At 48.6% G+C, this 24,450-nt stretch overlaps 12 protein-coding genes across 12 annotated transcripts; 4 read left to right on the forward strand and 8 right to left on the reverse strand.

Annotated features, from left to right (window-relative positions):
* Positions 1-383: 383 nt before the first annotated feature.
* On the reverse strand, positions 384-875 carry FSUBG_7597 (uncharacterized protein; the record flags this gene model as incomplete). The annotated part of the gene is made up of 1 exon (XM_036685918.1): positions 384-875. One exon carries the CDS (start codon positions 873-875, stop codon positions 384-386), a length of 492 nt encoding a protein of 163 aa, XP_036536918.1.
* A 1,501-nt stretch (positions 876-2,376) lies between these two features.
* On the reverse strand, positions 2,377-2,748 carry FSUBG_7598 (uncharacterized protein; the record flags this gene model as incomplete). Its single annotated transcript, XM_036685919.1, has 1 exon — positions 2,377-2,748. One exon carries the CDS (start codon positions 2,746-2,748, stop codon positions 2,377-2,379), a length of 372 nt encoding a protein of 123 aa, XP_036536919.1.
* Positions 2,749-4,325: 1,577 nt separating this feature from the next.
* Positions 4,326-4,880, reverse strand: FSUBG_7599 (uncharacterized protein; the record flags this gene model as incomplete). The annotated part of the gene is made up of 2 exons (XM_036685920.1): positions 4,326-4,816; positions 4,868-4,880. The coding sequence occupies 2 exons, from the start codon at positions 4,878-4,880 to the stop codon at positions 4,326-4,328; spliced, it is 504 nt and encodes a 167-aa protein (XP_036536920.1).
* Positions 4,881-6,376: 1,496 nt separating this feature from the next.
* Positions 6,377-8,075, forward strand: FSUBG_7600 (PRC1-carboxypeptidase y serine-type protease; the record flags this gene model as incomplete). Its single annotated transcript, XM_036685923.1, has 6 exons — positions 6,377-6,575; positions 6,624-6,681; positions 6,732-6,860; positions 6,906-7,447; positions 7,505-7,760; positions 7,811-8,075. The coding sequence occupies 6 exons, from the start codon at positions 6,377-6,379 to the stop codon at positions 8,073-8,075; spliced, it is 1,449 nt and encodes a 482-aa protein (XP_036536921.1).
* A 78-nt stretch (positions 8,076-8,153) lies between these two features.
* On the reverse strand, positions 8,154-10,123 carry FSUBG_7601 (alcohol oxidase; the record flags this gene model as incomplete). Its single annotated transcript, XM_036685924.1, has 3 exons — positions 8,154-9,046; positions 9,101-9,657; positions 9,720-10,123. The coding sequence occupies 3 exons, from the start codon at positions 10,121-10,123 to the stop codon at positions 8,154-8,156; spliced, it is 1,854 nt and encodes a 617-aa protein (XP_036536922.1).
* A 1,599-nt stretch (positions 10,124-11,722) lies between these two features.
* FSUBG_7602 (integral membrane protein PTH11) lies at positions 11,723-13,111 on the forward strand (the record flags this gene model as incomplete). The annotated part of the gene is made up of 4 exons (XM_036685925.1): positions 11,723-11,799; positions 11,877-11,949; positions 12,005-12,574; positions 12,620-13,111. 4 exons carry the CDS (start codon positions 11,723-11,725, stop codon positions 13,109-13,111), a joined length of 1,212 nt encoding a protein of 403 aa, XP_036536923.1.
* Positions 13,112-13,745: 634 nt separating this feature from the next.
* FSUBG_7603 (TPN1 pyridoxine transporter) lies at positions 13,746-15,378 on the forward strand (the record flags this gene model as incomplete). The annotated part of the gene is made up of 3 exons (XM_036685926.1): positions 13,746-14,153; positions 14,207-14,430; positions 14,481-15,378. The coding sequence occupies 3 exons, from the start codon at positions 13,746-13,748 to the stop codon at positions 15,376-15,378; spliced, it is 1,530 nt and encodes a 509-aa protein (XP_036536924.1).
* A 470-nt stretch (positions 15,379-15,848) lies between these two features.
* On the forward strand, positions 15,849-16,881 carry FSUBG_7604 (uncharacterized protein; the record flags this gene model as incomplete). The annotated part of the gene is made up of 3 exons (XM_036685927.1): positions 15,849-15,970; positions 16,044-16,161; positions 16,210-16,881. The coding sequence occupies 3 exons, from the start codon at positions 15,849-15,851 to the stop codon at positions 16,879-16,881; spliced, it is 912 nt and encodes a 303-aa protein (XP_036536925.1).
* Positions 16,882-17,205: 324 nt separating this feature from the next.
* Positions 17,206-17,970, reverse strand: FSUBG_7605 (short-chain dehydrogenase reductase SDR; the record flags this gene model as incomplete). The annotated part of the gene is made up of 1 exon (XM_036685928.1): positions 17,206-17,970. The coding sequence occupies one exon, from the start codon at positions 17,968-17,970 to the stop codon at positions 17,206-17,208; it is 765 nt and encodes a 254-aa protein (XP_036536926.1).
* Positions 17,971-18,339: 369 nt separating this feature from the next.
* On the reverse strand, positions 18,340-20,015 carry FSUBG_7606 (uncharacterized protein; the record flags this gene model as incomplete). Its single annotated transcript, XM_036685929.1, has 2 exons — positions 18,340-19,363; positions 19,669-20,015. 2 exons carry the CDS (start codon positions 20,013-20,015, stop codon positions 18,340-18,342), a joined length of 1,371 nt encoding a protein of 456 aa, XP_036536927.1.
* A 395-nt stretch (positions 20,016-20,410) lies between these two features.
* Positions 20,411-21,254, reverse strand: FSUBG_7607 (chloroperoxidase; the record flags this gene model as incomplete). Its single annotated transcript, XM_036685930.1, has 4 exons — positions 20,411-20,517; positions 20,569-20,865; positions 20,915-21,121; positions 21,170-21,254. 4 exons carry the CDS (start codon positions 21,252-21,254, stop codon positions 20,411-20,413), a joined length of 696 nt encoding a protein of 231 aa, XP_036536928.1.
* Positions 21,255-22,086: 832 nt separating this feature from the next.
* FSUBG_7608 (nitrogen assimilation transcription factor nirA) lies at positions 22,087-23,634 on the reverse strand (the record flags this gene model as incomplete). The annotated part of the gene is made up of 4 exons (XM_036685931.1): positions 22,087-22,618; positions 22,668-23,006; positions 23,052-23,365; positions 23,419-23,634. 4 exons carry the CDS (start codon positions 23,632-23,634, stop codon positions 22,087-22,089), a joined length of 1,401 nt encoding a protein of 466 aa, XP_036536929.1.
* Between the last annotated feature and the right edge of the window lie 816 nt (positions 23,635-24,450).

Consider the following 24,450-nt stretch of genomic DNA (forward strand, 5'->3'; position numbering starts at 1 on the left):
GCCACACTTTCCTGTCTCACTAGGCACTCGTTTGTCTTATCAGTACCAAAGTTCTTCGCCCTTATGAGCCCATCAGAGTTAGAAAATGGTGTAGCTGTCGCTGAAGAGTCAGTTGTTATCCTATTTACCATGCTCCTCCTAAATCAAGTTCCTACCAAAGCCTTCTGTTTTTACTTTAGTCAATGTTCAGCATTCCCCGTAATGGATCGCCTATAAACTAGCTATGCGACTACACAAATCTTACAGGCTCCAGGCAGCATCGTCTCAGCCATCTTCGCCTTTACCCCGAGCCACTTCATACTGCGTTTTAAATGGAGGCTTCCCCGTGACATAATTGATCTTGACTCTATCTTAATTGTTCTAAATAGAAGCTCCTGTACCTCTCACCTCACTGGATGATGGCTGCTTTTCTTCGAGCTCTCATAGCTCCGCGGCTCTTCGTTCCTTATCCGGGCTTCAAAGACTGCTCTCCGATGGCATTCCTCCTCAATATCTTCTTTCCAAGTTTCCCAGTCCTTTTTTTCTGCTTCCAACTTAGACGTTTCATCCCTTAGCTTATTCCACTTGTGCCCTTGACCAGAACTATAATTTTGGCTCTTCTGTAATTGGCGACTCGCGCTCTCTATCACCTCCCGCGATGCTTTTTCTCCTTCCTGTCCCTGGATTATACCCCTGAACTTCTTGTTTTTCTCTTCCAGAGTTTCCTTCCTCTCGATGAGTTCATCGATTTTCTTCTCAACCTCAATGATCCTCTTCTTCAGGTCACGGATGTTCTCTCTCGCGCGGTTGAGATCTTGTTCGGGCTTCCACCTTCGTTGCTCGTGCTTATGACGAGATGATTCCTTCTCCACTTTGATTCTCGCTCGGTCGGGCATATTGAACTGGTAATTAATCAAAATTCTGGGAAGGAGTATCATGTGTTGTCGGTAGCTTGTTGAATTAACGAGGTCACGGCCCCTTGGTGGAACGAGCCTCGCATCTTTATACCGAGGCCATCCGCTACACATTAGGGAATCACAATGACTCTTGTTCTTGTTCACTGACCATTAAATACTCTTCTTGCATTGAGATGGTGATGAACAGTCTCCGTTTCGGGCATGTCCATCACGAGCAGCTAGGATCTGTGTGCACTGAATATTTAACTCAACCACGAATGCACTATCATACCCGCAACGAGACTTAATACCTGGTAGTTCCAATACGTTTATCAAACACTTCAGATCAATTACACATATCTTGGCGGAAGCTCCATTCTATAGTAATTTATGCTAAGACTAAATATAAGGTCGTTTTGAGATTTCATCTGAGTCAGACCCAATATAAAACTTCAAAGCCAAGTGCAGCATATCTTACCTAGTCCCGGCTGTACTTACTCTTCTTCCACTCCTCATACCGCAAGCCCTCCTCGCGTCCCATCCACTCGTCAAACTTCATCTTCCTTGACTAGTCTTAAGCTCCTCTCTGTAAACCTCCCATTCCCGCTTCTCCTTTCGCAACCCCAGAGACTTGAGGTCCATTTTAAGAAGCTGTTTCTCATTCTGTAAGCATGTCTTCTCGCCTTGTTTCAATTTCTCAAGCCCATCCAACAGGGCCCTTCTCGATGCTCTCTCATGCTGTGCTCGGTCTAGGACTCCCCCGAATCTTTCGTTGCTCCTCTTTAGTTTTTCTGTCTTCCGATCCAGCATATGTGTTCTCTCATCCAGTTCTATTATCTCATCTCGCAGATCTTCGATTTTGCTTTCTGCCAACTCGATCTTCTCCTTCAAGGAATGTTGCTCGTCATGTTTGTTAAGTGACGGATCTACCTCAACTACAATGACTTGTTGTTCGGACATGAAGGACTAGAGTGGTCATAAGTGAAATGTAAAGGATATCTTTGGTTGTTTGTAGCTGGTCTTATAAGTTGGAATACGGAGAAGTATTGCCACAGAGATGTGCCAGGTTCACAATTTATACCAAAAATCATTAACCACATAAACATAATCATGGTTCTGTTCATTTTCAGTGATCACTGTCCACCATCGCGCCCGCCGACCGAACATGAAAGGTTCGCCAGAACGTATCATACGACTCGCATCTGGCGTCTTTGTGCTATTGAACATTGTGCTCAGCCGCGAATCTAAATCAAGCATTATTGCTCCGATATATCTTGTCCATCACTTCAAATGAATCCCGCACGTTCTGGAAAGGGCATGTTCTAGTCATCAGTTCAGTTTCATCCGTGCCGTATTTCTCCGGAACAGGAGCAAGCAACATTGGCAAAATAGTAAATTGGTTCCAAGATTGAAGAGATTGTTCTTTCAGGATCTCACCCAAGTTACGATAGATGGCAAGATAAGAACTAAGCAATTATGTTCCATCCTTTTCTAAGGCCATTTAAACGCGAAGGCTGAGACGATCCCTCTTCTTGGTCAGAGACTTCTTCTCGCGCTTCGTTTGCTTTAAGGCACCCTCAATGTCCTTCAAATCACGCTTCCTCCGTCGCAACGTTTCTTTGGCTTCGTCAATGTCCCTCCGGTTTGGTCGTCTCTTGGCTTTCAGTCGCTTGACTTCATCTTTCGCCCTTCTCAGTCTCTTCTCTTTCTCGTCTCGCCTGCGGTATATCTCATCAATCTCCGCTCGGACACTGTGCAGTCTTTGGTTCAGCACATTGATGCGCTCTTGGATTTCCCATCTTGCCCTTCTGGATCGGGGCTTGTCAGTGGATCGCCGGGCATCGGATCCTTTTCGACGGCGACTCCAGAACATGGTCTGTGTAGTTCTTCAGTGAAAAAAGAGATTGTCAGTTGTTGTCTGTTGGGATCTGTACTGGGTTGAGGACAGACTCAGAAAACATGGGATGGCTGGGGTCTTTTATGGGCTTTAAGAGTTGAGATCATCCCAGACTGGATGATGGTCACTCAGGACCAGCGCAGTGAAGAAGTCTCCGGGAATTGCTCGTCACTGGCACAGTCTCTATCTGAGTATGATCACACGTAGGTTCTGTGGAGTAGGTGGTGATTGGCAACCATCAGCCACTGGCCTCGACTGCAAATCATAGCTGGTTCAACACAAAGTTACAAGTCAATGTCTATTAGTCGCAAAGCTTTGCTGCAGTCTTCCTGGAGCAGGGAAACGTCGTTGCTAATAATTATTCCGCTTAGTTTATACATTCCCATTTTTTATCGTCACTTGCTCAGAGATGCTTGACGTCGTGTGCAAGCCATCACTTCTGTGTCCGAGACTTCTGTCGAGTGTCACTGCACTGTTAACTAGCAGCAAGCACTGACATATCCTCCCATCACTTGGGCTCGGGCAAGGTGCCTGATTTGTTGCTCTGAGTCCTGTGTCAAGGCAACAAAGAGATGGTCAACAGTGATACTTCTTCGAGCATACCGCCTGCCGATTTCCTGTGTGATATTATTGGAAGGCTGATGTTCGCGATTAGCTTGCGACAACGAGAACCATGATACACGGTATATGACAAGGGTGAGTAAAGGTGTGCATCACGGTGCTGACAGCATGCATGATTCTCAAAGCTGTTCTGGTTACAGGCCGTTGGATAGATAAAAGACCCAACCAGGTCCAACATCCCAAGTGCCTCGATAACAAAGACTCTCCAACAGATCGTCAGTCACAAACCTCTTCAACGCTATTCAGTACATCAACAAAGCATGCCTTCAAACCGCCACCACCAGGGCCAATCAGGATCCGCAAGGCGCACGGCCAACCCAACTCAGCCACAAACCACCAGATCCACTTTCGCATCACTTGGAAGACTTAGCAATCTTAACAGACTGTTCTTGGATAAATATGCGAAGGGAAAGATTATTGAGTCGAAACAGAAAGTTACAGTGGACATACTCCACTCGTTGGTAGCCGAAGCGCGAAACGGGCTAAGTAATCGGCAACCAGTTCAAAATGTAGTCAACATTGTCGGGAAATATCGCAAGGCTTTAGAGCAGTTTGAGGAAGATTCGGAGACAATGCGCCAACTGTCGCAGGAGATAGCAGATATAGCAAGAGAGCAAGGAAATGTGCTCAAGGAAATCGCAAGGGAACAGAATCGGCAGGAAAAGGCAAAGCAAGGGAGTATGACTGAGATCTAGGCCTGAATATTCAAGGGCGCCAGTTCTTAGCTCAATAATCTATATTATACCACTAAACTTTGCTTGCGCGAGGCTGTGAAAACAAATAGGGAAAAAACACGCTATGGGTATGATGTCTCCAATATGACAAATGACCAGACGCCCGCTCAAAAAAAAACCAACGCTGTGTATCCTGGCGCCACCAATCTGAAAAAGAAAAACACTTTTTTTGCCTCTTCATGCCCAACGCCGTGCAAGCTATTCCAACGCGCGAGTCTTCCACGCAAGAACGGCTTTAGGCGCTATGCTCCAGACCTTCTTCTTGGGCTCCAGATTTGTATCCTCCTCCGCATCATAGCCAACCCACTGCACGCGATACTTGTTCTTCTCCTCAGCTATGATTCTGAGTATTTTGTACATCTTGAATCCAGTAGCTTCGCAGCGCCCGCCGATGCTGCGCCAGTAGTTGAGGACGATGTCCTGGTAGTATTTGTGAAGGTCGATTTCTTCGGCCCAGCCACGAGACCAGGTGTCGGTTGGGCCGAACTTGAATTTTATCCGGAATGAGACGTCGCTTGTTTTCTTGTTCTCGATGTGAGATTCTATTTGGATGTCGTAGGCGCCGATGAAAATCAAATCGTCATAGTCTTCTGCGACTTTGATTTGTGAGCGAAAGTTGACACGTTGAGGTGGAGTCAACATACATTCTTCCTCAGGCGTGGCCATGAGAGAAAGATATGGTTCGATGACTGAGAAGGTCAGTAAAACGTATTACAAATCCGTCTGATAGATTATCTCACCTTTTTTAGACATTACTATTGAGATCGCTATGTCGCGATGAAAGTTGAGGCAAAAACGGAGCAAAAAGTTTGCTACTCAAGGCAGTGTTGCCAAACAGAAGTTGAGTTGAGTTGGGAGAGGGATATAGGAGAGTAAGCAACAGGAAGAGGATATTAGTATAAGGCATTCACGCCGTAGAATGGCGCTATAGAAAGTGAGTAATGACAGAAGTGAACAAAGACGTGTGATGCAGGCGCAGAGTTCTGCCTGTCTGATGAGGTGTCAACAAAGGCGCTTTCCGCAGTGTGACTAACCCCGGTCAGAAGCGTTTGGCGGCAGTGTCGGTCACTTTCACATCACATCACTACTCAACATGAACGAGCGGCTCATGGCGATGAAGTGCAAAGTGAATTACTTTTCCTGGAGAGAAAAATGGCGGTAGTTAATGGTGAATGCGGGAAATTGGGCAAACATCGTAGTCGTCATTTCGATATTTTCGTTTAGTGTAACCTTGTGAGACAGGCCCTAGCTGTGGTGACCAATCATTCGCTCGGGAAATTATTGAGGTTCCGGAGTGTGAGGATGGGCTGGATTTGAGTCACTAAGTGGCGTTTGATATGTCGGAATTGAGATAGGGGACGGTGGAAGGGAGTTCCAAGTTGTTGGGATGTTCTAGAAGAGACGGGCAGGATCTTGATTTCATTCACCGCTTATTTCCAGCGATGTGTTTGTACCTCTGCCGCTCTTGTCTCATATTTCAGAGACAAAGCTCAAGGGGACGAACAGGCTAGAGACTTGATGATTTTGTGTTAGTTCTGAGGAAATAAGCCGGCGGTATGACCGCGGTGTTATTCCCTCATAATAACTTTATCCAGTTCATTTTTGATGGAAAATACGAGAGCGGCTTGCTGGAAGAAGAGTGAGCTTCTAGAGTGAGCTTCAGTTTCCGGTGAGTGAGTTAAAGGTCAGCCTGGAACGCGCTTGTCGTTACGTCGCGTCGCGCTAGAAGCATCTAGCCTTGCGAGCAATCACTTCTCTTGGTATACCTAAGTCAGATGCTCGCTTTCGCTTTTCTAGTGACATCATAACCAATCTCCTTTATTCGACGGAGTTTACGTTGTTGCCTGTTCTACGCCAAGTGGCGGAACACTTCAAAGCCCATGCTTGGCCAGGAAAGCAAAAGTGGTGTTATCGGTTATCTTAGTTATATGATCCAGACGACCTTGTGCATATATCCCTCCTGCAAACCACTCATTCCCCAGGAAGAACACAATTAAACATGTCGTAGTAGAGGTTAGTCTGTATGTTCATCTTCAAGACACCTTCTTTGTGTCAATTCTGGTGCTCAAATCGCGCCACAGGACATAAACATACCATCATCCAGGATAGGACACGGTCAACAGTTCTTATCTTATCCTTATCTACAACCCCCCCACCATGGCGGCCATAGAAAGATTGATTGGCCAGGGTCAGCATTAGTAATTCTCTCAAGCGCCATCAAAGTTCACTCATCTCAACACCAATTCGCCATGTGGCTTGGTCCATTTGCAGTGTCGCTCCTCGCGACGATTAGCCATGTCGCTGGTCAAGACCAGAAGCCGTTAACAGATGAAGCAGTAACTAAACCAGCGTTCACCGTCCGAGAACAATCTTCTGATCTCTGCGATGCGGGCGCTCGTCAATTCACCGGCACGGTCAACGTGACGGAGGATAAGTCCATGTTCTTCTGTACGCAGCCCAGTTCTGAGCTTTTATCAGAATACTGACTGTTTTTAGGGTATTTTGAGAGCCGTAATAATCCAGAGACTGACCCTTTACTACTATGGATGAGCGGGTAAGTCGCCGTTGATACGACAGGCCAGAACAAACTAACTCAGTCATCAGTGGACCTGGCGCATCCGGAGAAATGGGATTGTTTATGGGAAGCGGTCCCTGTAATGTGAATCCGGATGGAAACTCAACAAGACGCGCTGAATACTCGTGGATCGACCGCGCCAACGTCGTCTACATTGAGTAAGTCATCACATCAGCATCAGCACTCTGACTGACACTTGATAGTCAACCCGTCGGCGTCGGCTTCTCCAAAATCACAGACCGAAACAAAATCGCCGTCAGTCTCGAACAAGGCGCAAAAGACGTACACACCTTCCTCTCCACATTCTCCCACGACGTATTCCCCAACCTCGCTGGAAAGCCATGGCACATCACGGGCGAATCCATGGGCGGCCACTACGTCACCGGCTACACGAAACACATCGTCTCTCACGAACGCGAGAATGTGGAGCGCGGCGTTAGCCCGAGGGTCGAAATTTCATCTGCCATCATTGTCGATGGATATATTGACGCGACGCAGCAGTTCATCGGATACTATACCTTCTTTTGTGAGAATTGGGCTGGTGATGGAAGGAAATATCCATTGATGAACCGTACGGCTTGTGAGAATATGTTTGCTGCGATACCCGAGTGTCAGAAGCTCGGAAGTCAGTGTCGGTACTTTTATGATATTGAGACTTGCAAGGCGGCGAATGAGGTTTGTGAGCAGACGTTGGGGGAGTACTTCATGGAAGGCGTCGTGCCCGGCGGATGGGATCCTTACGATAGTGAGTATCCCGCTTTAATCGCATCAAGATTGACCGAAAGTATACTGACTTGGACAGACCGACATCCATGTGAGAAGCCCCCTTTGTGCTCGAACATGGACCATGGACCGGAATGGAAGTTCCTGAATCGTCGTTGGGTCCAAGAAAGGCTTGGATTCGACCGCTTTCCATTTTATCTCATCGACTTTGATACCAATGAGCGCTGGGACATCGCGCAGAATATACATATACCCGTTACAAGAGAGTTGACGTGGATTCTTGATGAGACAAGTATACGAGTTCTATTCATCAACGGCAACAACGATATCATTATGTAGGCACTCCCAATACGTCTCTGCTTAAATTGATCGCTGACCTTTGTAGTAATACACCTGGGCAAATGCGTATGCTGAACCGACAGCGGTGGAATGGACAAGATAATTATCGAGAACTTGGCTATGAAAGCTGGTACTACAAGGACGGCGAATTAACGTCTGATGCCGATGGATGGAATGTCAAGGAAGGAGGTTTCTGGAAAGGAAATGATCAGTTGAGATTCTATGCTGTTGATGAAGCTGGTCATATGTCCCCTTATGACCAGCCTGAAGCCATCGGCGCCATCGTGCGAGCATGGCTCCGCAACGACTGAAGTCATCCTCATTCGAATATCATACCAGATACTAGCACACAAAACTACTATACCGCTTATCTATCATACCAGCCTCATCTAAAGCCTAGCCTGCTTCGTCACCAACTCTCTTCCTTCTCTATCCGCACTCCTCGCATCCTCAACAATCATATGCGCCGCCTTCTCAGCAATAGCGTAAACAGTAGCTTGAATGTGCGCACTGATCTGCAGCGGCATAACACTTGCGTCAACAACTCTCAGGCCATGAACGCCATAGACTCGAAGCCTTTCATCAACGACGCCGCCTTCGATACCAGCACGACCGCCCATGGCGCATGTTCCGACAGGATGCCAGTCAGTGATGGTGTTTTGTGTGATCCAGTCTCCTAGGAGCTTATCATCCTTGAGAGCTGCTGCGGAAGGAGATGCCGAGGAGCGGATTATGTTTGAGAGAGGAGCTGTGTGCACGATCTTATCGACAAATTGGAGACACTGCTTCATAGCTTCCATGTCGAGGTTTCCATGGGGACCTTCATAGTATTTTGGGTCGATGGCTGGTGCATCTTCGGCTGTAGCGTGCTCACTTGGTCGAATGTGAATAGATCCAACACTGAAAGGATACTGCAAGATCTGTAACATAGTACCGTACTTCTTACCCTCTTCACCCTCGAAGTTAGGGTTCCAGTTCCCAAGATCAAAGATGTACTCTATCTGACCAAGCGTAGAGTTACCATCAAGACGTTCACGCAGAATATCCTGTTTGTCAGAGTCAAACACAGATACTTTGTCTGCATCTTCATGAAGACTAGCAAGAGTATTCTTCGGAACGAAATGAGCGAAGGGAACGTAGCAAAGAGACACAGGCAACACAGTCAAAGGCCCATCTGCCTTTGTTAGATACTCCTCTTTCGCAGCAGCACCAAGTTTCTCATCTCTCACAAGATCATCCCGATTAGCGAGCGATGGATCAACCTCAAAGATCGTCGCAAGCACTAGATAACACAAATTAGCTCAAAACGCCGATCCCAAAAACCTTCTCAACTCACTAATATGCTCCTGCAGATTCTCCCCCACCTGCGGACTCTCAACCTTGACACTCACACCAGCACTACTTAGTACGCTGGGATTTCCTATGCCCGAAAGTTCAAGGATCTGCGGTGACTTGACACTCCCGGCTGAGAGGATAACCTCGCGTCTAGCTGGAACAGCGTACTCAACGCCACCGTGGGTGAACCGCACACCAGTGGCTACGAGGGCTTGGTTAATGAGAATCTCGTCAACTGTGGCGTTGGTAAGGATGTGCAGGTTCCGCGATCCAGTGGCGTAGTCTATTGAGTAGGATCTTCGCGCGGCGCTCGGCTCAACGGCGTTGACGCATGTCCAAACGCCGACGTTTGAGCCTCCGACGTGGGATGGGTTAGTCTCTACACCAAGCGCATTAAGCGTCTTGTGCCATAGCCCGTGCGATGGTGAATACGAGGTTGGATATGAGATGTGAATGGGACCTGAATCACCAAAGGTCTCTGCATCATGGGCGATCTCAAACTCGCGCTGGAGCTTCTCACTAGGAGGATGGAATGTCTCAGAGCGTTTGAAGAAGGGCCTTTACATAACGAAAACGAATCAGCTTCAGGGTGTCATCCAATAAAACAAGCATAAACTCACAGGAGAGAATCCCAGCCCCAACCTTGATTGCCCAAAGCTTCCCAGGCATCATAATCATCCCTGCTAGCGCGATTCCATGCCATGTAGTTCAGGGCGCTTGTGCCACCGACACACTTGCCCCTCGGCCACGGAAGCGTTCTCCCCCCGAGACCCTCCTGAGGCAGCGTCTCCAAGTGCCAATCGTAGCTCCCTCCAAGATTCCTGCCATAGTGGCCGGGGATGTCAATATCAGGATCATTCTGTACAAGACCGCCTGCTTCGATAACACCGACGGTGTAAGACGGGTCGGATTCAGCGAGACGCGCTGCCACCGCTAGTCCAGCTGTGCCGCCGCCTATGACGACAAAGTCAAAGACGAGCTGCGTGAACTGGTCAACAGTGCGTAGAGAGGGGTTGACGGGCATGGTTGATGATTAATTTTGGGTGGTTATCTTTTTTAGTGTAGAATCGTGCGTGCGTGCGTGCGTGCGTGCGTGCGGTGCTACCAAGCAAGTGAGACAGTTATAACGCCTCTTGTGAGAGCGGGAAGATTGCTGAAGATTTCGGAAAAAAGCGCGGAGACAACCCCCGCTACTAGACGAGCCAATAGCACCCTTACAGTGAGAGCGAGTGGTTTGGTTTGGGGGAATGCGCTGATTTCTTGGGACTACAGTACGGGGTAAAGAGATAACAGCGCCAAGCGACGATTCTGTAGAACGAGATCCGACGTAACCGAGGATCCTGGCTGCTTTTCTTTTTATCCGCGTGAAATTTCCCTACCAGGTTCATGAGGCGTTATCTGCAGCTACGAGTCTCCCGATGGAATATTCTGCTGGTGTTAACTAGCTTCCTCTTTGGATACGTAAATGATTGGCTCCTGTAAGAAAACACCAGGATCCAATCCACGAGCCACGATGATTACACGAGCAATATTAATTAGAAGAGTATCCTTCGATTTACTAGCTGCGAAGTACTAACCCAAAGAATCACGCAATCCGACATACTTTGAACCCCCAACGTAACAGGTATCCATCACCAACTCAACTGCCGCGCGCCCAAGCATTAAACATCCCCCCAATTCCAGAATGGTCCCCTTCTAGATCTCCGCTACGTTAGTGAAAACGGGGCAGATTAGCTTTTAGCTTGCCCACCATCGTATGACAAGAAAACTCTAAGCTTTCGCCCAGCCGGGATCACACCCCACGGCCCGCGCAGGGGTCGGAGGCGGGCCGGGCGCCGGATCCTGGAGGATTTGGACGGTAATTGGATCTGCTAAGACAGAGAGTTTCGACTGTCTCTGTTTCTTTTCTTTCCGCGCCGTTTGTGGGAGCCGATTGTCTCGGACCATACTTACCTTATCAAGCGGTTCGTTCCTTTGCAATATTGGGTGTTTTGAGTATTAGGTGCAAGCCACTTCCGGTGGTCGTTTTTTTCTTTATCTGCCGCGTCTAGCTTGGGATTAACGGGTAGTGGGAGAGCTATCCGTACGGAACTACTGTACACGACGAAACGGAGGCGTGATTAACGGGTTGTTGGTCTTTGTTCGTGGCTTTTGAGGCTGTTGGTGGAATCTGTACAGGCCGAGATCAAGATCGTCACTGTCAATCGACACGTTATTCCGATCAACTACTGCCTATCACTTCGATCGTCTCCAGTACCCGACTTCCAAACCCATGCTTTTCTGACGTGCTGATTTAAGCGCAACTCTGTAGCCAACGTCTTGATCCCAGTATGAGTGCATAGAAGAAAAAACAGGAAAAATGCAGGGGAAACGACTAGCCATGCAGACTGCATTCTGCCCCCCTGCCCTCCTTGTGTCAAGCTGAGATTATTCCTGTAATTTTGGGTTCACCACCATGCTCGTCGTGCCATTTTACCGTGCCGGCGATAAAAGTTTATCGTTTGACAGGACAGGACAGGATTCAGGGGTGATATGAATCTTGGGAGGACATTTAGGTTCATCTTTCCGGAGCAGCCAACTGCGGCGTTCGTCACTCATTCATTCCTTCATTTTATTTTTCGCTATGGATTTTCTGCACAAGCTGTTGGTTGAGTCTTGGGTTCTCTGGGTGTTGGGTCTCTTTGTCGTTGTGTGTCGACTGTAAGCCAGCCAGCCATCCATCCATCACAATGCGTGGCTTTTGAGGCGTTTTTTCACTGACATGTTGGTTCCTGCAGGATATCACGACGCATGAAACTTAGAAAATGGAGTCGTCTCGCCATTGAAGATTATCTCATGGTCTTTGCCCTCGTTCGTTTCACCCGTCAAACCCACCAAGGCGCCGTTACTAATACTCGGGCCGTAGATCAACTTTACAGGAGTCGTCGTCTCGATCAACGAAGTCGCCAAGAATGGCAGCAATTACATGCCCGCCGATGTCGCCGCGAAGCTCACCCCCCAGGGACGACAACAAGCCATTATCGGCAGTAAAATGACCTTTGTCCTCGAGATATTCGCCCTCACTTGTACATGGACCATCAAAGCGTGTCTGTTGTTTTTGTACGCAAGATTGACGCAGGGCACATCGATAAGACAGAAATGGGCGGTGCGATTCGTCTCTGCGTTTTGCGCGGTGACGTACATCGTCGTTACCTTTATGTTTGTGTTCTTTTGGTGTTCTCCTACGCCAGAGTATTGGTCTGTTCCTGTGAATCCCAAGAAGAGTGAGTCTGCGATTGAGAGCTGGCAAGGGATTGAGCTAATGACGACAGTGCAATGTGCGACTTATTACAACCATATGATCTTTGCGACCGCTTGCAACATTGCCAGCGACATCATGTTGATCCTATTACCGATCCCAATTGTCATCAACATCAGTCTCCCCAAGAAGCGAAAGATTGGTTTGTGCTGTGTTTTTGGACTGGGTTTGTTCAACGTAAGCTTCTTCTCCAACCCCTCTTGACATGCGCTAATTGTGCAGATCCTCGCCGCTGTCCTCAATCGTTACTACAACTTCAGCAACCCCAACTCGTACGTCTTTCTCTACTGGTACGTCGCAGAAGGCGGCGTCGCCCTCTGGGTCGGAAACCTGCCTCTCTGCTGGCCCGTTCTGCGTCTCGCCCTCGGCTCCAAAGGCGATTCCACGGACCCCTCCTCATACCCCAACACTCCCTACCGCAACGGTTCATACCCCGAAGGTTCAGCGCGACGGAGGACTCAAGGCCTTCACCCGCTGTCAGGCAAACCTTCAATCTGGTCTAAGTTGGAGGACGAGGATGGTGTCGTACGTACTGACGTTTCGCCCGAACAGGGGAGCCAGATTGAGCTGGTGGACCAGCATGGACCGGATCTGCTGCAGCGGCCGTACCGCGCTGAAGCGAAGATTAGTAGTGGGACGCAGCAGCATGAGAGGGCTCGCAGTGGGCAGATTACAGTGGTTACGAGCGTGGAGGTTAGCTCGAAGCAGACATAGACCATTTCACCAATTGTGTATTACTTAGACTAGCATGAATATTTCCAATGACTTTACTTTTGTTATGAACATGTTTATTCCCTCACGGCCAAGTGATTGATCGCCAAGAATAAAACCGGCATATCGTTTAGTGCCCGTAATGGAGATTCAAGACCCCTTCCCCTCCCCTCCCTTCCCTCCCGCTCCGCGGCGTAGCCATCACGGTTCCGCTCCAACCGATCCTTACCTCCCCTCTAAACCCATTCCTGTTAGCGCACACGGGGGATGGTTTCATTGCTAAATTAACTGCATGGACTAGCGGACCTAGGCCTAGGAACCCTGGTTATCAGCTTCAAGCCACAATAAACTCCAATACCATGGACCAGTCAAGCTACATACCATGCATGCATGAGCTTTTTACCGTCAATGAGAGGTCGGTAACATTCCGCCTCCCACTCGCATCCGTTCACTGCAACCGAGACAGCTTACAAGGGTTCAGTATCTGCAAGACAAAAACAAACTCTGTTTGCATTTCCTTTTTCAACTCCTGCAACGCAACCTCTATACCACACGGACTCTGTGTGTGCCGTGCATACATACATTTCTTTTTTCTTCCCTCCTGTTTAATTTCCACATTGCGGCCATTGACCTCATAATGTCTCTCCCAACACACACGACGGAAGCCACTCATGAGAAGTCAGCGACCGTGAGCTCATCACCTACGGGCGATGAAAGCTCTAACCCCCCTAGCATCTCCCTCTCCTCCTTCCAGAAGCTGAATAATCGCATCGAAGGCCTCGCTGGGCTTGAGGCCCGAGGCATCGAGCGTGTTCTTCCAGAGGAGCGTCAAGAACCTTCTAGTGCTGCTGACTTGCAGGTCGCGGTGCTATGGTTCAGTGCCAATCTGTCGCTGAACAACCTGGCGACAGGTCTGTTTGGACCTATGGTGTTTGGGTTGGGCTTTCTTGATAGTGCGTTGCTTGCTGTCTTTGGAACAATTCTGGGTGCTTGTTCGACTGCGTACATGGCGACTTGGGGACCTCAGAGTGGCAATCGTACCATGGTGAGTGTAACTGTTTCATCGGTGATGGTGTTGACTGACATGTGCTACACCAGGTTGTTCTGCGATTCTTCATGGGCTACTGGCCATCTAAGCTTCCGACATTCCTCAACATCGTTCTCATGGTCGGATATGCCACCATTGATTGCATCATCGGTGGACAGGTTTTATCAGCCGTCAGTGGCGGCACCATGACCATCTTGGTTGGCGTCATTGTGGTCGCTATCGTCTCATGGATCGTCGCCGTCTTTGGCATGAGGATCTTCCATACTTATGAACGGTACGTCTCCCGCCATCTATTATGCATGCACACGTACTGACGCGGCACAGATACGCTTGGATCGCTCAGGTCGTCGTCCTTGCTGTTCTTATCGGCGTCGCTGGGCCCAATTTCAATGCCGCCGCTAAGCCTACTGTGTCTGGCAGTGTCCTCGCTGCCAGTCGGTTGTCGTTCTTCTCCCTCTGCTTCTACGTCCCCAATTCCTGGGCTGCTGCTGCTTCTGACTTCTATGTCTACTACCCGGAGCGCACTTCCCGTCTCAAGGTCTTCTTGCTCACTGTCACTGGACTGACAGTGTCATTCACCCTTGTGTACCTCATTGCTATTGGTCTTGCTACTGGCATTGTCGATAACAAGGCTTGGTCTGATGCCAATGCCATTAGCACTGGTGCTCTCATCGTCGAGGCTTATAGTCCTCTTCGTGGCTTTGGTAAATTCTGCTCTGTTGTCATCGCCCTTGGTGTCATTGCCAACAGCACTCCATCTTTGTACTCTGCCTCTCTTGGATGCCAGGTCCTTGGCCGCTATACCAAGGCCGTTCCACGATGGGCTTGGTCAACTGTCATGTCTGTCATCACCCTCGTCCTCGCTATGGCTGGTCGTGAAAGCTTGTTTGTCGTCTTCCAGAACTTTGTCAGTCTGATGGGATACTGGGTCATGCTCATGATCTGTATCGTCATGGAGGAGCATTGGTTCTTCCGAGGTCGCCAGGGATTTGACTGGGCTGCCTGGGAGCATAAGAACTATCTTCCCGTTGGTCTTGCTGCTCTCGCAAGCTTCATCATCGGTTGGGTTGGTGCTATTGTCGGTATGTCCCAGGTTTGGTACATCGGTCCCGTTTCCAAAGCTGCTTCCAATGCGGATTTGGGAATGTGGCTTGGTTGCGGATTTGCTATCATTATCTTCCCTGTCTTGCGATACTTTGAGCTCAAGATCTACAAGCGATAAAGGAGAGGCAGGTATACGGGGCGTTTGAGGGGGGTAAAATTGGTAACTGGATTACTTCGGATCCCATAGCTGGACTAATATTAAGGCCATCGTGTGGCTATAGTGAGTCAAAATCGTTCTCCGCCTCAATCGTTTGGGCTGAAAGTTCACATGTTCCCAGTAGAAGCCTGACCCTACTCGGATTCTGTGAAAATTGATCTCTAAAACCAGCAGGTATTCTCTGGCTGTCACTATCTAACTGTCTCTCTAAATGGTTGAACATTGAGTATTGAAAAGCTGTTATATGAGGTTCGACGGTGGGGAGTGCCAATGTATACTCTGCATCAATATGCTCGTCGTCCCTCTTCCATTCTTCTGATTTGCATTGAAATATTACTGAGACGTAGGCAAATAAGATCCTTTGAATGTCAGCTGATATACCCATCGGCTATAGCAAAAGCACATTGATTGTTATTTGTCTTAACGCCGAAATGAATGTCGCCCCTACGAACCGGCCAATCATGGTTGACACTGAAGTTATCGCCGAAGCCCACTTGCATCACTTCCCCGTTGCCATCGGCGTTCAGCAAGCACCAAGACTCCAGTCAAACACGTATAAATGAGCCTCGAAATGGAGTTGCAATTGCTGACTAGTTAATTTCTCGTTAAAATCTCATTCAATTCAGAGCCATGAAGAGCCAACAAAATTTCCAAACCCTCAAGGGCAAGGTCGCTATTGTCACAGGCGCTTCTCGGGGCCTTGGAGCTGGCTTTGCTTACGAGTTTGCAAAAAGAGGTGCGAAGGTGAGAAATATACCGAATCTCGTCAAAGAGCATTGCTGAGCATGACAGGTCGTCGCTACATACACTTCTCCAAGCAGTGAAAAGCTAGTGAAGGAGTTGTCCGACAGAATCGCATCACTCGACCCACCATCAGAGTGCATTGGTGTCAAAGCAGATCTCAAGGACGAGTCATCTCCCGCTGAGATCGTCCGTCAAGCAGTCGCTGCATTCGGTCCTCAAATCGATATTCTTGTCAATAACGCAGGCATGGAAGTCGTCAAATCTCATGCCGAGATCACAACATCCGATTTTGACTCGATCTTCTACCTCAATGTCCGCGCTCCTATCCTCCTCCTCCAAGCAGTAAAACCCTTTCTCCCCACGTCCGGCGGTGGCCGCATTATCAACATTTCATCAGTGGGCGCCCGCTGCGGTTTCAAGAACCTCTCTCTGTACTGTGCTTCCAAAGCTGCACTCGAAGGGCTTACGCGCTCATGGGCAGCTGAGTTGGGCGAGGAGGGCCATACGGTCAATGCGGTCAATCCTGGACCTGTTCAAAGTGATTTATTGGACAATATTCCGAAAGAGATCATTGAGATGCAGAAGAAGCAGACAGCAGCAGGAAATCGGTTGGGTGAGGTTGATGATGTTGCGCAGATTGTTGCTTGGCTGGCTTCGGAGGAGAGTCGATGGATTACGGGGCAGGCGTTGTCTGCTAGTGGTGGATTGGAGATGTATTAGTGCTATTCAGAACTGGAGGTTGTTCATGAAGACCGCCTCATGGATCAAAACAGGTTCAAGAATGTAATCAAGCCTTCAGGATGCGAAGTATATGGCTATATTCTCATACAACCCCTTCGGAGAAAGCTTCCCTATCGGGTCTTCTTGTCATGATATATATGACTACTCACGACGCTTTGTCTTGGAGCATTGCTAGACGTCTCAACTGATAGCTGCTTTTCACAAAACCTCAATTCACGAATTGGCGAACAACGTATCGTCATATCAATGCCTGTACTGACACAGATTGTTATCATTCAGACACATCTCAGTAACTTGGATATTTTAGAACGACTCCTGCGCCGGCCTCAAGTCCAACTCATGGACCCAGAGCGAACTAGGCTGCTGCGAAAGCCACAGATACGTCTGTCCAACATCCTCAGCCCTCATGTGCTTTCCCGTCCTCGTTTCTTCAGTATCCTCATCCGTGATCCTTCCATTCGCGATGGCATGCACGCACTGGACGCCAAACTTGCTATGCTCCTTCGCAACAGCCTGCGCAACCATTCGAGCAGAGGCGCGAGTCGCTCCGTACGCGGCGTAGCCAGTATTTGTACGCATAGCACCCAGGGTGCCAGTGAAGATAATAGTGCCCTTCTTGGCACCGTTTGTATCGGCAAGAAGGGTCTGGCCGCCGTTTTGCTCGTACATGAGCTTGAGAGCTTCTTGGGCAAAGACTACTGCACCGGTTATATACACCTGCATGCTTTCATTGAACTCCTCGGGCGTTTCTTCGAGGAACGGCTTCTTGCTGGCGTGCTTGACGTGATAGATTGCCAGCTTGAGCTTGAGATCCTTGAAGTCGGGATGATTAGCGATGTCTCTGAACGCTTTACGTAGGTTCTCCGGCTGAGTGTCTGTAGGGAAAGAGTGGAGAACGCCGTTGGTTTCTTTGCGGAGTGAGTCGCGTAGATTGTTGAGGTTGTCGGCGTTGCGGGCCAAGAGGGCGACGGCGAGGTTGCCGCCGTCTTTATCAGCGAGAACCCGAGCAATGCCACGGCCGCTTGTCGGACCAGCTCCGATGATAATTGCAAGACCTGAAGATGCCATTTTGTGAGGTTGAGATGTTTCTTGCTGAAACTGTTGTCAGATGGTAGTCTTCTGTCTGTTTATATGTATAAATATCGGGTCGAATACGTCATGCCGTTACTTTGATGAGGACTCCCTTAACCGTTAAGTCCGAAACTGATCGGGTAAAGATCTCCACAATGGAACGTCAATTAAAAGCATATTGAACATAATTACATCTTGGACAAGGCTCTGTACGCCCTATATTTGCAAGATTTGACCCGAATAGGACTTGTTGTTGTCTGTGTTGAGCATGTCTATATTGCCAGGTGTCTATTCGCATATCACCCACCGATAACAGTTATCAGATTCGGAACAGTTCAATTCTCAATCCCCCACCAAAGATGAAGCTTATTTTGGTTGCTTATCATGCACCTCCAGACCTTTCCTCACCTTCTCTGGCCTCCTATGAATCATCCTCAACCATTGCCTTGTCCTCAAAGTCTTGCGACACCAACCATTTCTATAGTCTTGCGGCCATGTCAAGGGATGGCAATTCTCTAGATACTCGTCTATTCGCCTCTTCTCCCACTCCTGTCCGTTGAGCTGAAAGGTTATACTTTCTAAGATGTGTTCGTACAATTCTTGACCGTATGGCCTGACATCAGAGTCAGCCCTGAACACAATGTCCAAAAAACCAGTCATGTAGTTTGCGAGTCGTTTCTCGGGTACCGGCTCGTTTCCATATTCGATGCCACACAAGCGAAGCCACCGCGGGTTTTCATTGTCTCTGCATGCGAGTCTTGTGTGAGCTGCGCCGTCTGTTGGAGAGACGATATTCACCTCGATTTCGTTGATAACGAAGCCCTGGTTATTCGGGTGACCGACGTATCCAGGTCCATGTTGAATCAAGCTTACGAGCAGTTCGTGAAGGGCCCAAGCGGCGCTCTCGGGTCCTCCGTCGCCACCTCTGAAGCTCAGGCTGTCTTTGAAGCGATCGTCAAGATCGTCGGTCGGCTCGAAGATGCGGATCGTCGATGTTATCTTGTCGATGTATCGTGATGTTGGTCGCTTTATGATATCCCATGTGGGCCAGAACCCATAGTTCTTTACGAACATGATGTCGACGTGATAGCTGTTTGGAAGACGCCTGAAAATATCCTGAACCTCGGCGTAGAACTGTTTGCTGACCAGAAGCAAGCTAAGCGATTTGTTCATGGGCGCCAGTTGCCAAACACCTCTAGGTCTCCATCCCCATCGCACATCTCGAAGACAGTAACGAAGCTGAGCTCGGCCATGTTGGCTCTCTGAGGGAGTTAATGGTGTCACAGGAGCTCTGAGCACAAGCTCGAATATAGCCTGGCGTAGTTCTAAGGGAATATCTTGCAAGTGCATGCTTGAAACTTGCTTTAGTCTCGGGCAGGGTAAAATCAGACTGTCGAGTGTATTAAACTTTCGCCAGGGACTGTAAGCAGTGCCTCTTGTCTGTGTGAACAGGTTGGCATATTCTTCCTGTAGGAAGCAGCCCTTATATACTTGCGAGTTAGGTAGAGTCACACGGCGAACAAATTAACTTTTCAAGGCTTATTCATTGAGATTTGTGCGTACTTGGACCTGTTTGGCTCCGTGAAACCTTTCAGAGGCTAAACTTTCCTTCGGTCCTAAACCCAAATTCCGTGAGTTCGAACTCAAACTGTCCATACTCAGGACGCATCTGTTTTATTCGGCTATTATTCATACCTCCCATGGTATCCCTCATAAGTAAGAGCCACGGCCGTAAGTGCAGCTGAAAATGCCTCCCAAGTGGCAATTACTCTCCAAGCAGGTCCCTGCAGCCAAAAGATCCTGGCTGAAATAAATCGTGCCAGGGTGAGAGCAAAAAAGCCGCGGTTCTCTTGATATGCAGCCAGCATGTAGTAAATGCCGATTCCGATGATGGCGACTGAAAAGCCGTTGAGTGCGGGGAGGGCTGAGTCTTGGAGTTGCTTTGCGGCGAGAGCTTTGCGAGGGGAGATGAGATTGCTGACGCCGTGATTGAAGGCGCTGAGGCCGAAGATGAAGATCGTTACGGCTGTGATTGAGGGCATTGCGATGTGCACTTGAGCGAGCTTTTCTCACAGAAAAATAAGGGAAAGGGTTTTTTGATTGACGTACGGATTTTGGTGAGAACAGATTTCAACATTTCTACCACCTCGTGTGTCGATCTAATCTGCGAGGTTTGCTAGGGCTTACATGAAAATGCAACTCGTCAGCTGCATAGCTGAGCGTCATGGCGTTTTCTGGTCACTCTGATTGAACAAGGAGTCGCTGTGTGACAATAACATGAGATTATCATTAAATCGAGTATCTTCTCATCAAAAATCTTGTCATAAGCTAAATGCAGGCCATTCTTTGGCCACGACAATACAAAGGAAAGGGACACGCCAGAGGTAGCTGACATACTCAGTGATTTGCTATCAATATCTAACCATGCTGCATCGTTTTAGATGCTAGCAACAGCGACCTTGGCAACAAGACCAAGGATACCAGCAGCAGTGATCACGTCGTCAGATCTCTCGAATCCCTCCTCAAAAGGCAAGCGTTCCTCCTCTGCACAACGTCAGCATTATTACATACGATCTGCTCAACAGGTTTACTTACGGAACAATGTCTTAACCCACTCAGTCTTGGCATTTCCATCGTTCAAGTTTCCAAAGACAGACAGGTAAAGCGCAGTCTCAATGAAGCTGAACTGCTGAAGATCGGCGGGCAGCGAGAACTCGGGGTTGGCAGCTTCAGCGGCCTTGAGGCGCTCCTTGCGAGCCTTAGCGGCGGTCGCGATGGAGATGGTTTCCTCGGTGAAGTGAGAGGCTGTTGATTCCCAGATGGTCTCGTTGAAGCTGTGGTTATCGCCGAAGAAGATGTCGGCGCGGCTCAGACTGCCATCGTGCTCAATGACTAGTTTAATTAGCTTGTGGCGTGGTCGTGATCTATGGAGGGTACGCACCTCCATGCTTGTTCAAGTCGTCGAGGTTGAAGGTACCATTGTTTCCAGTGGTAAGGGCCTTCTGGCCGACGAGGGTTGTCGCAGCTGGGTCGAGGTTGATGGCGTCGGTGAAGGCGACGATGAGATCTTCAAGCGAGATATGGAGGCCGTCGCGAGGGAGATATCCGTGATTGGCGACAGCATTCACCATGGGACAAGGGCTTCGGCCTGCAACTGTTAGCTAAAATTCATGATTGCCGACACGATGCAACTTACGATCAGACGCTGTAGGTGCTCGCCATTCATTGCTGGCGCTAACAGCCAGAGCCGCAGAGCAAAAGAAGGCAACGTTAAAAAGCATCGTGATTTCTTGCAACAAAGCTCAAAGGATACAGAACCAAAATGACAAGCAAGGACAGTCTCCTGACGACATTTTATCAACGTCTTCCCCTGAGCGACGATCATCTTTCACATTCTATTTGAGCCCTCCAATTTATCGCGGTCAATGCCGAGGCTCACGGACGACTTGCAGAAACAGGACGAAGCCGTGGCTTTGGAGTCGTGAGATTGGTGCAAAATCGCCGCGCGACTCGGACGAAAGATGCAGGTCCGGAGATGAGCCAATAGTAGCGATTGTAATTACCATCTTAAAACGCCGTGCTAATGCTTTGACCCCTTTGTTGTGGAGATGGTGAGGGTCCGGGTGGTGAACCGAGCCTCCCTTAGGCTAGGGTGAATTACTTGGAAAGGCAGCTCGTGGTGCCCTGTAGATATTGACGGGTTTTATAAGGTTAAGATGGGATTTGTTCCGATAGAGTTTCGGCTTTGATGTCTGATCCGTCTTTTAGAGATAGGTGAGCGGACAGACGTTTATTTTTGATTCGGATGCTCACCACGACTGTCTTATGCGGACGATGCCCTGAAGCCATTGGATAGGAGGAGGGATGATCTGACGTCGGCAATTGAAGACATCTGGCAAAGCTGACACTGACTGAATTAGATCCCGGGATATGGCCAAGACCGTAATGCATGTACTAATGAGGTCACAGATATTTCCATGTCATAGCCTCCAAGAGCTTGGTCGCATGTCTCCAGCAGAAGTCTTATAGATCTGCTGTTGAATGCACCTCTGGGTCCTCGACACCAACTTGACTGATCTTTGAGCATAAGATGGTTTTATTAGAAATGGATCTTCAGAATTCTAGCTGTTTTGTCTTCCTGATGACATTGTCTAATCTATTTTTCTCCGGATCAACCTCAATCCACTCCAGGTCAATGGGCCAGGATGAATTCACCTGCTGCTCCATTGCTTTCTCTTCCTCCCCCCCTTCCTCCACAACGCCCACCTCTCTAAGCAGAGAGTCATTCTCGCTTCCAATACTACCTTTCAGTAGGCGGAAAACTACTTTGGCCAGATAGCAGTTGATGCTTTGATCTCCAAGACCTTTGACAACAAGGACGACCGACGATCTTCGGCTTTCTAAATCTATCGTCTCAGAACTCTCCAAGGTTTTAGCATGCATGAAACCTATAAAGACCAGCAGAATTATGATGAATATGTCATAAGACTCGAATCCGTGCCGTTGATAGTATAAGCGTAGCAACGTTTCCATTTTTATCTTGGCGTCGCTCAAAACCTTGTTGACGCTGTCGTCTACTAGTGCGGGTGCAGTTGTCATGCGTAGTGTTTCTAGTAGATATACAGTCAGGTTGTAGTAATGCATACTGAAGAAAATTAGCATAGTCCAAGGAACGAATGGCTAGGCAAACTTACTGAAGCTTGAGCTGCCATGAAAAGGAAATTTCTGTTGCTTTGAGACCTGGTGGAAGATTTCGATACCAGCTGTCAAGACGAATACAGAAACCTTTGATCCTATCCACAGTAGTTTCCGGAGTATTCTCGAAACCCGAGAAAAATACAGCAGCGACGTCATTCATTATAAGTCGGAACTCAGAGAATGTCCGAAAGGTATGGGCATAGTTGACCGATGCAGGTCCTTTCGCCGATGGATAACGAAGCCCGAAGTCGCCATAGTAGTCGTCTAGTGTAGGTAGTTGTATGCAAGGGGGCATGGATAGTAGTGGTGCTTTGAACACGTGGAAGCTGTGGACGCTATCGTCTGTCAGCTTTGCCATGAGGCGAGGGAGCGGGACTTACGCCTGTAGTCCGAATAGCGCCCATGCTGTGAAAGCTCTTGCATTATGCTCAGCATCATCGCTATTCGTGGTCGGCGTGGAAAACAGGTGTATTGCATGCGCAGCCGCAACGGCCTGGGTCAGATAAGATCTCCCCACCTCGTCACTGCCATTGGCATCATGCACAATCGATAGGACAATCGCAGCCTGGATGGTCGTAAGTCGAGCATTGCCAATCTCCATCTCCCATAGTCGGCGTGCCTCTGCAAGGAATTGATATCCAAGAGTCCGTGGATTCCAGAACTGAGAGCGATGACTCATCTTGGAGTAGCCGTGCTGAAGACATGATTTAGATTAGATGTTTTGATAAACTACGGGGTCTTACCCACGCAAGCAGATGCAAGGACTGCATGGACTAGAAGAGAGGAGCAGTATTTGCCTCGACCTGATGCCATATCCTCCAGAAAATAGTTCTTTTGGAAGGCTGGATAGAAAGTGTATTCGGTCATGAAATACGTCTCTAGTAGCTTCCGTAATAACTTGTTATCATCGATGATGCACGTCCATTTCTGTGCGTCGACTTCGTCTAGAAGAGGATCGACCATCTCGGCTGCATGATATGGAGCCTCGTAAATTATAGGATGCTCTGTTAGTGGATTGTCACCATCTTGTATCCTCGCCTCACCCAATGAGTACTTATACAGCCATGAATCAAGGTACTGATTCCCTTCTTGGATCAAGAAGTTAGGCATTTCTTTGCGGTAAGGAAACTCATACTGGTAATAGTGATCCGGCACTACATGTGCCTGTTTTAGAAGATCTGCACGCTGAATGTGGTCAAGTATCGACTCCACATCATGGCCGCTCTGAATTCTTCTCAAGATATCAGTACCTTCATGCATTGACTTTGTCGCTAGAATACGGAATAGTTCTTGGTACGCTCCCTGCTCTTCAAGGGTAGGACGGTAGTGGCACTCTGTCCTTCGCCTCTTGCACTGTAAGCACCTAGGCTTGGCGCCGTCACACTAGAAGAAAACCTTGTTAACTCATTGCTTCGCACACTAGGACAACATGAAACTGCGCACTCGGGACTTGCGCTGCCGGCATGGTTCGCAGGCTAAAGTGATGGCCTTACGGCGTCTTCCTAGGTTGGGGACCAGGGGTGGATTCTGGCTTAGAACATGGATATTTTCTGGGGCCGGGCCTGGCAACAGACTGCGAGGCATGTTCGACAGAGAGTTGGTAGGTTTGCCAATGCAACCAAGGGCTGTAGAGAGTATAGCACGTTCATGATGAAGAAAGGGCGGGGTTTTAAGAGCCCTCACGTGAAATTTCTTTCACCAATCATGATTTGGTAATGTCTCAGGTAGCCACGATTGTGACGTACTAAACAGCTAAGTAATCGAAAATCATCGCAACTT

The sequence above is a fragment of the Fusarium subglutinans genome, assembly GCF_013396075.1.
Source record: "Fusarium subglutinans strain NRRL 66333 chromosome Unknown NRRL66333_c0000098, whole genome shotgun sequence".
In the NCBI taxonomy this organism is placed as follows: domain Eukaryota; kingdom Fungi; phylum Ascomycota; class Sordariomycetes; order Hypocreales; family Nectriaceae; genus Fusarium; species Fusarium subglutinans.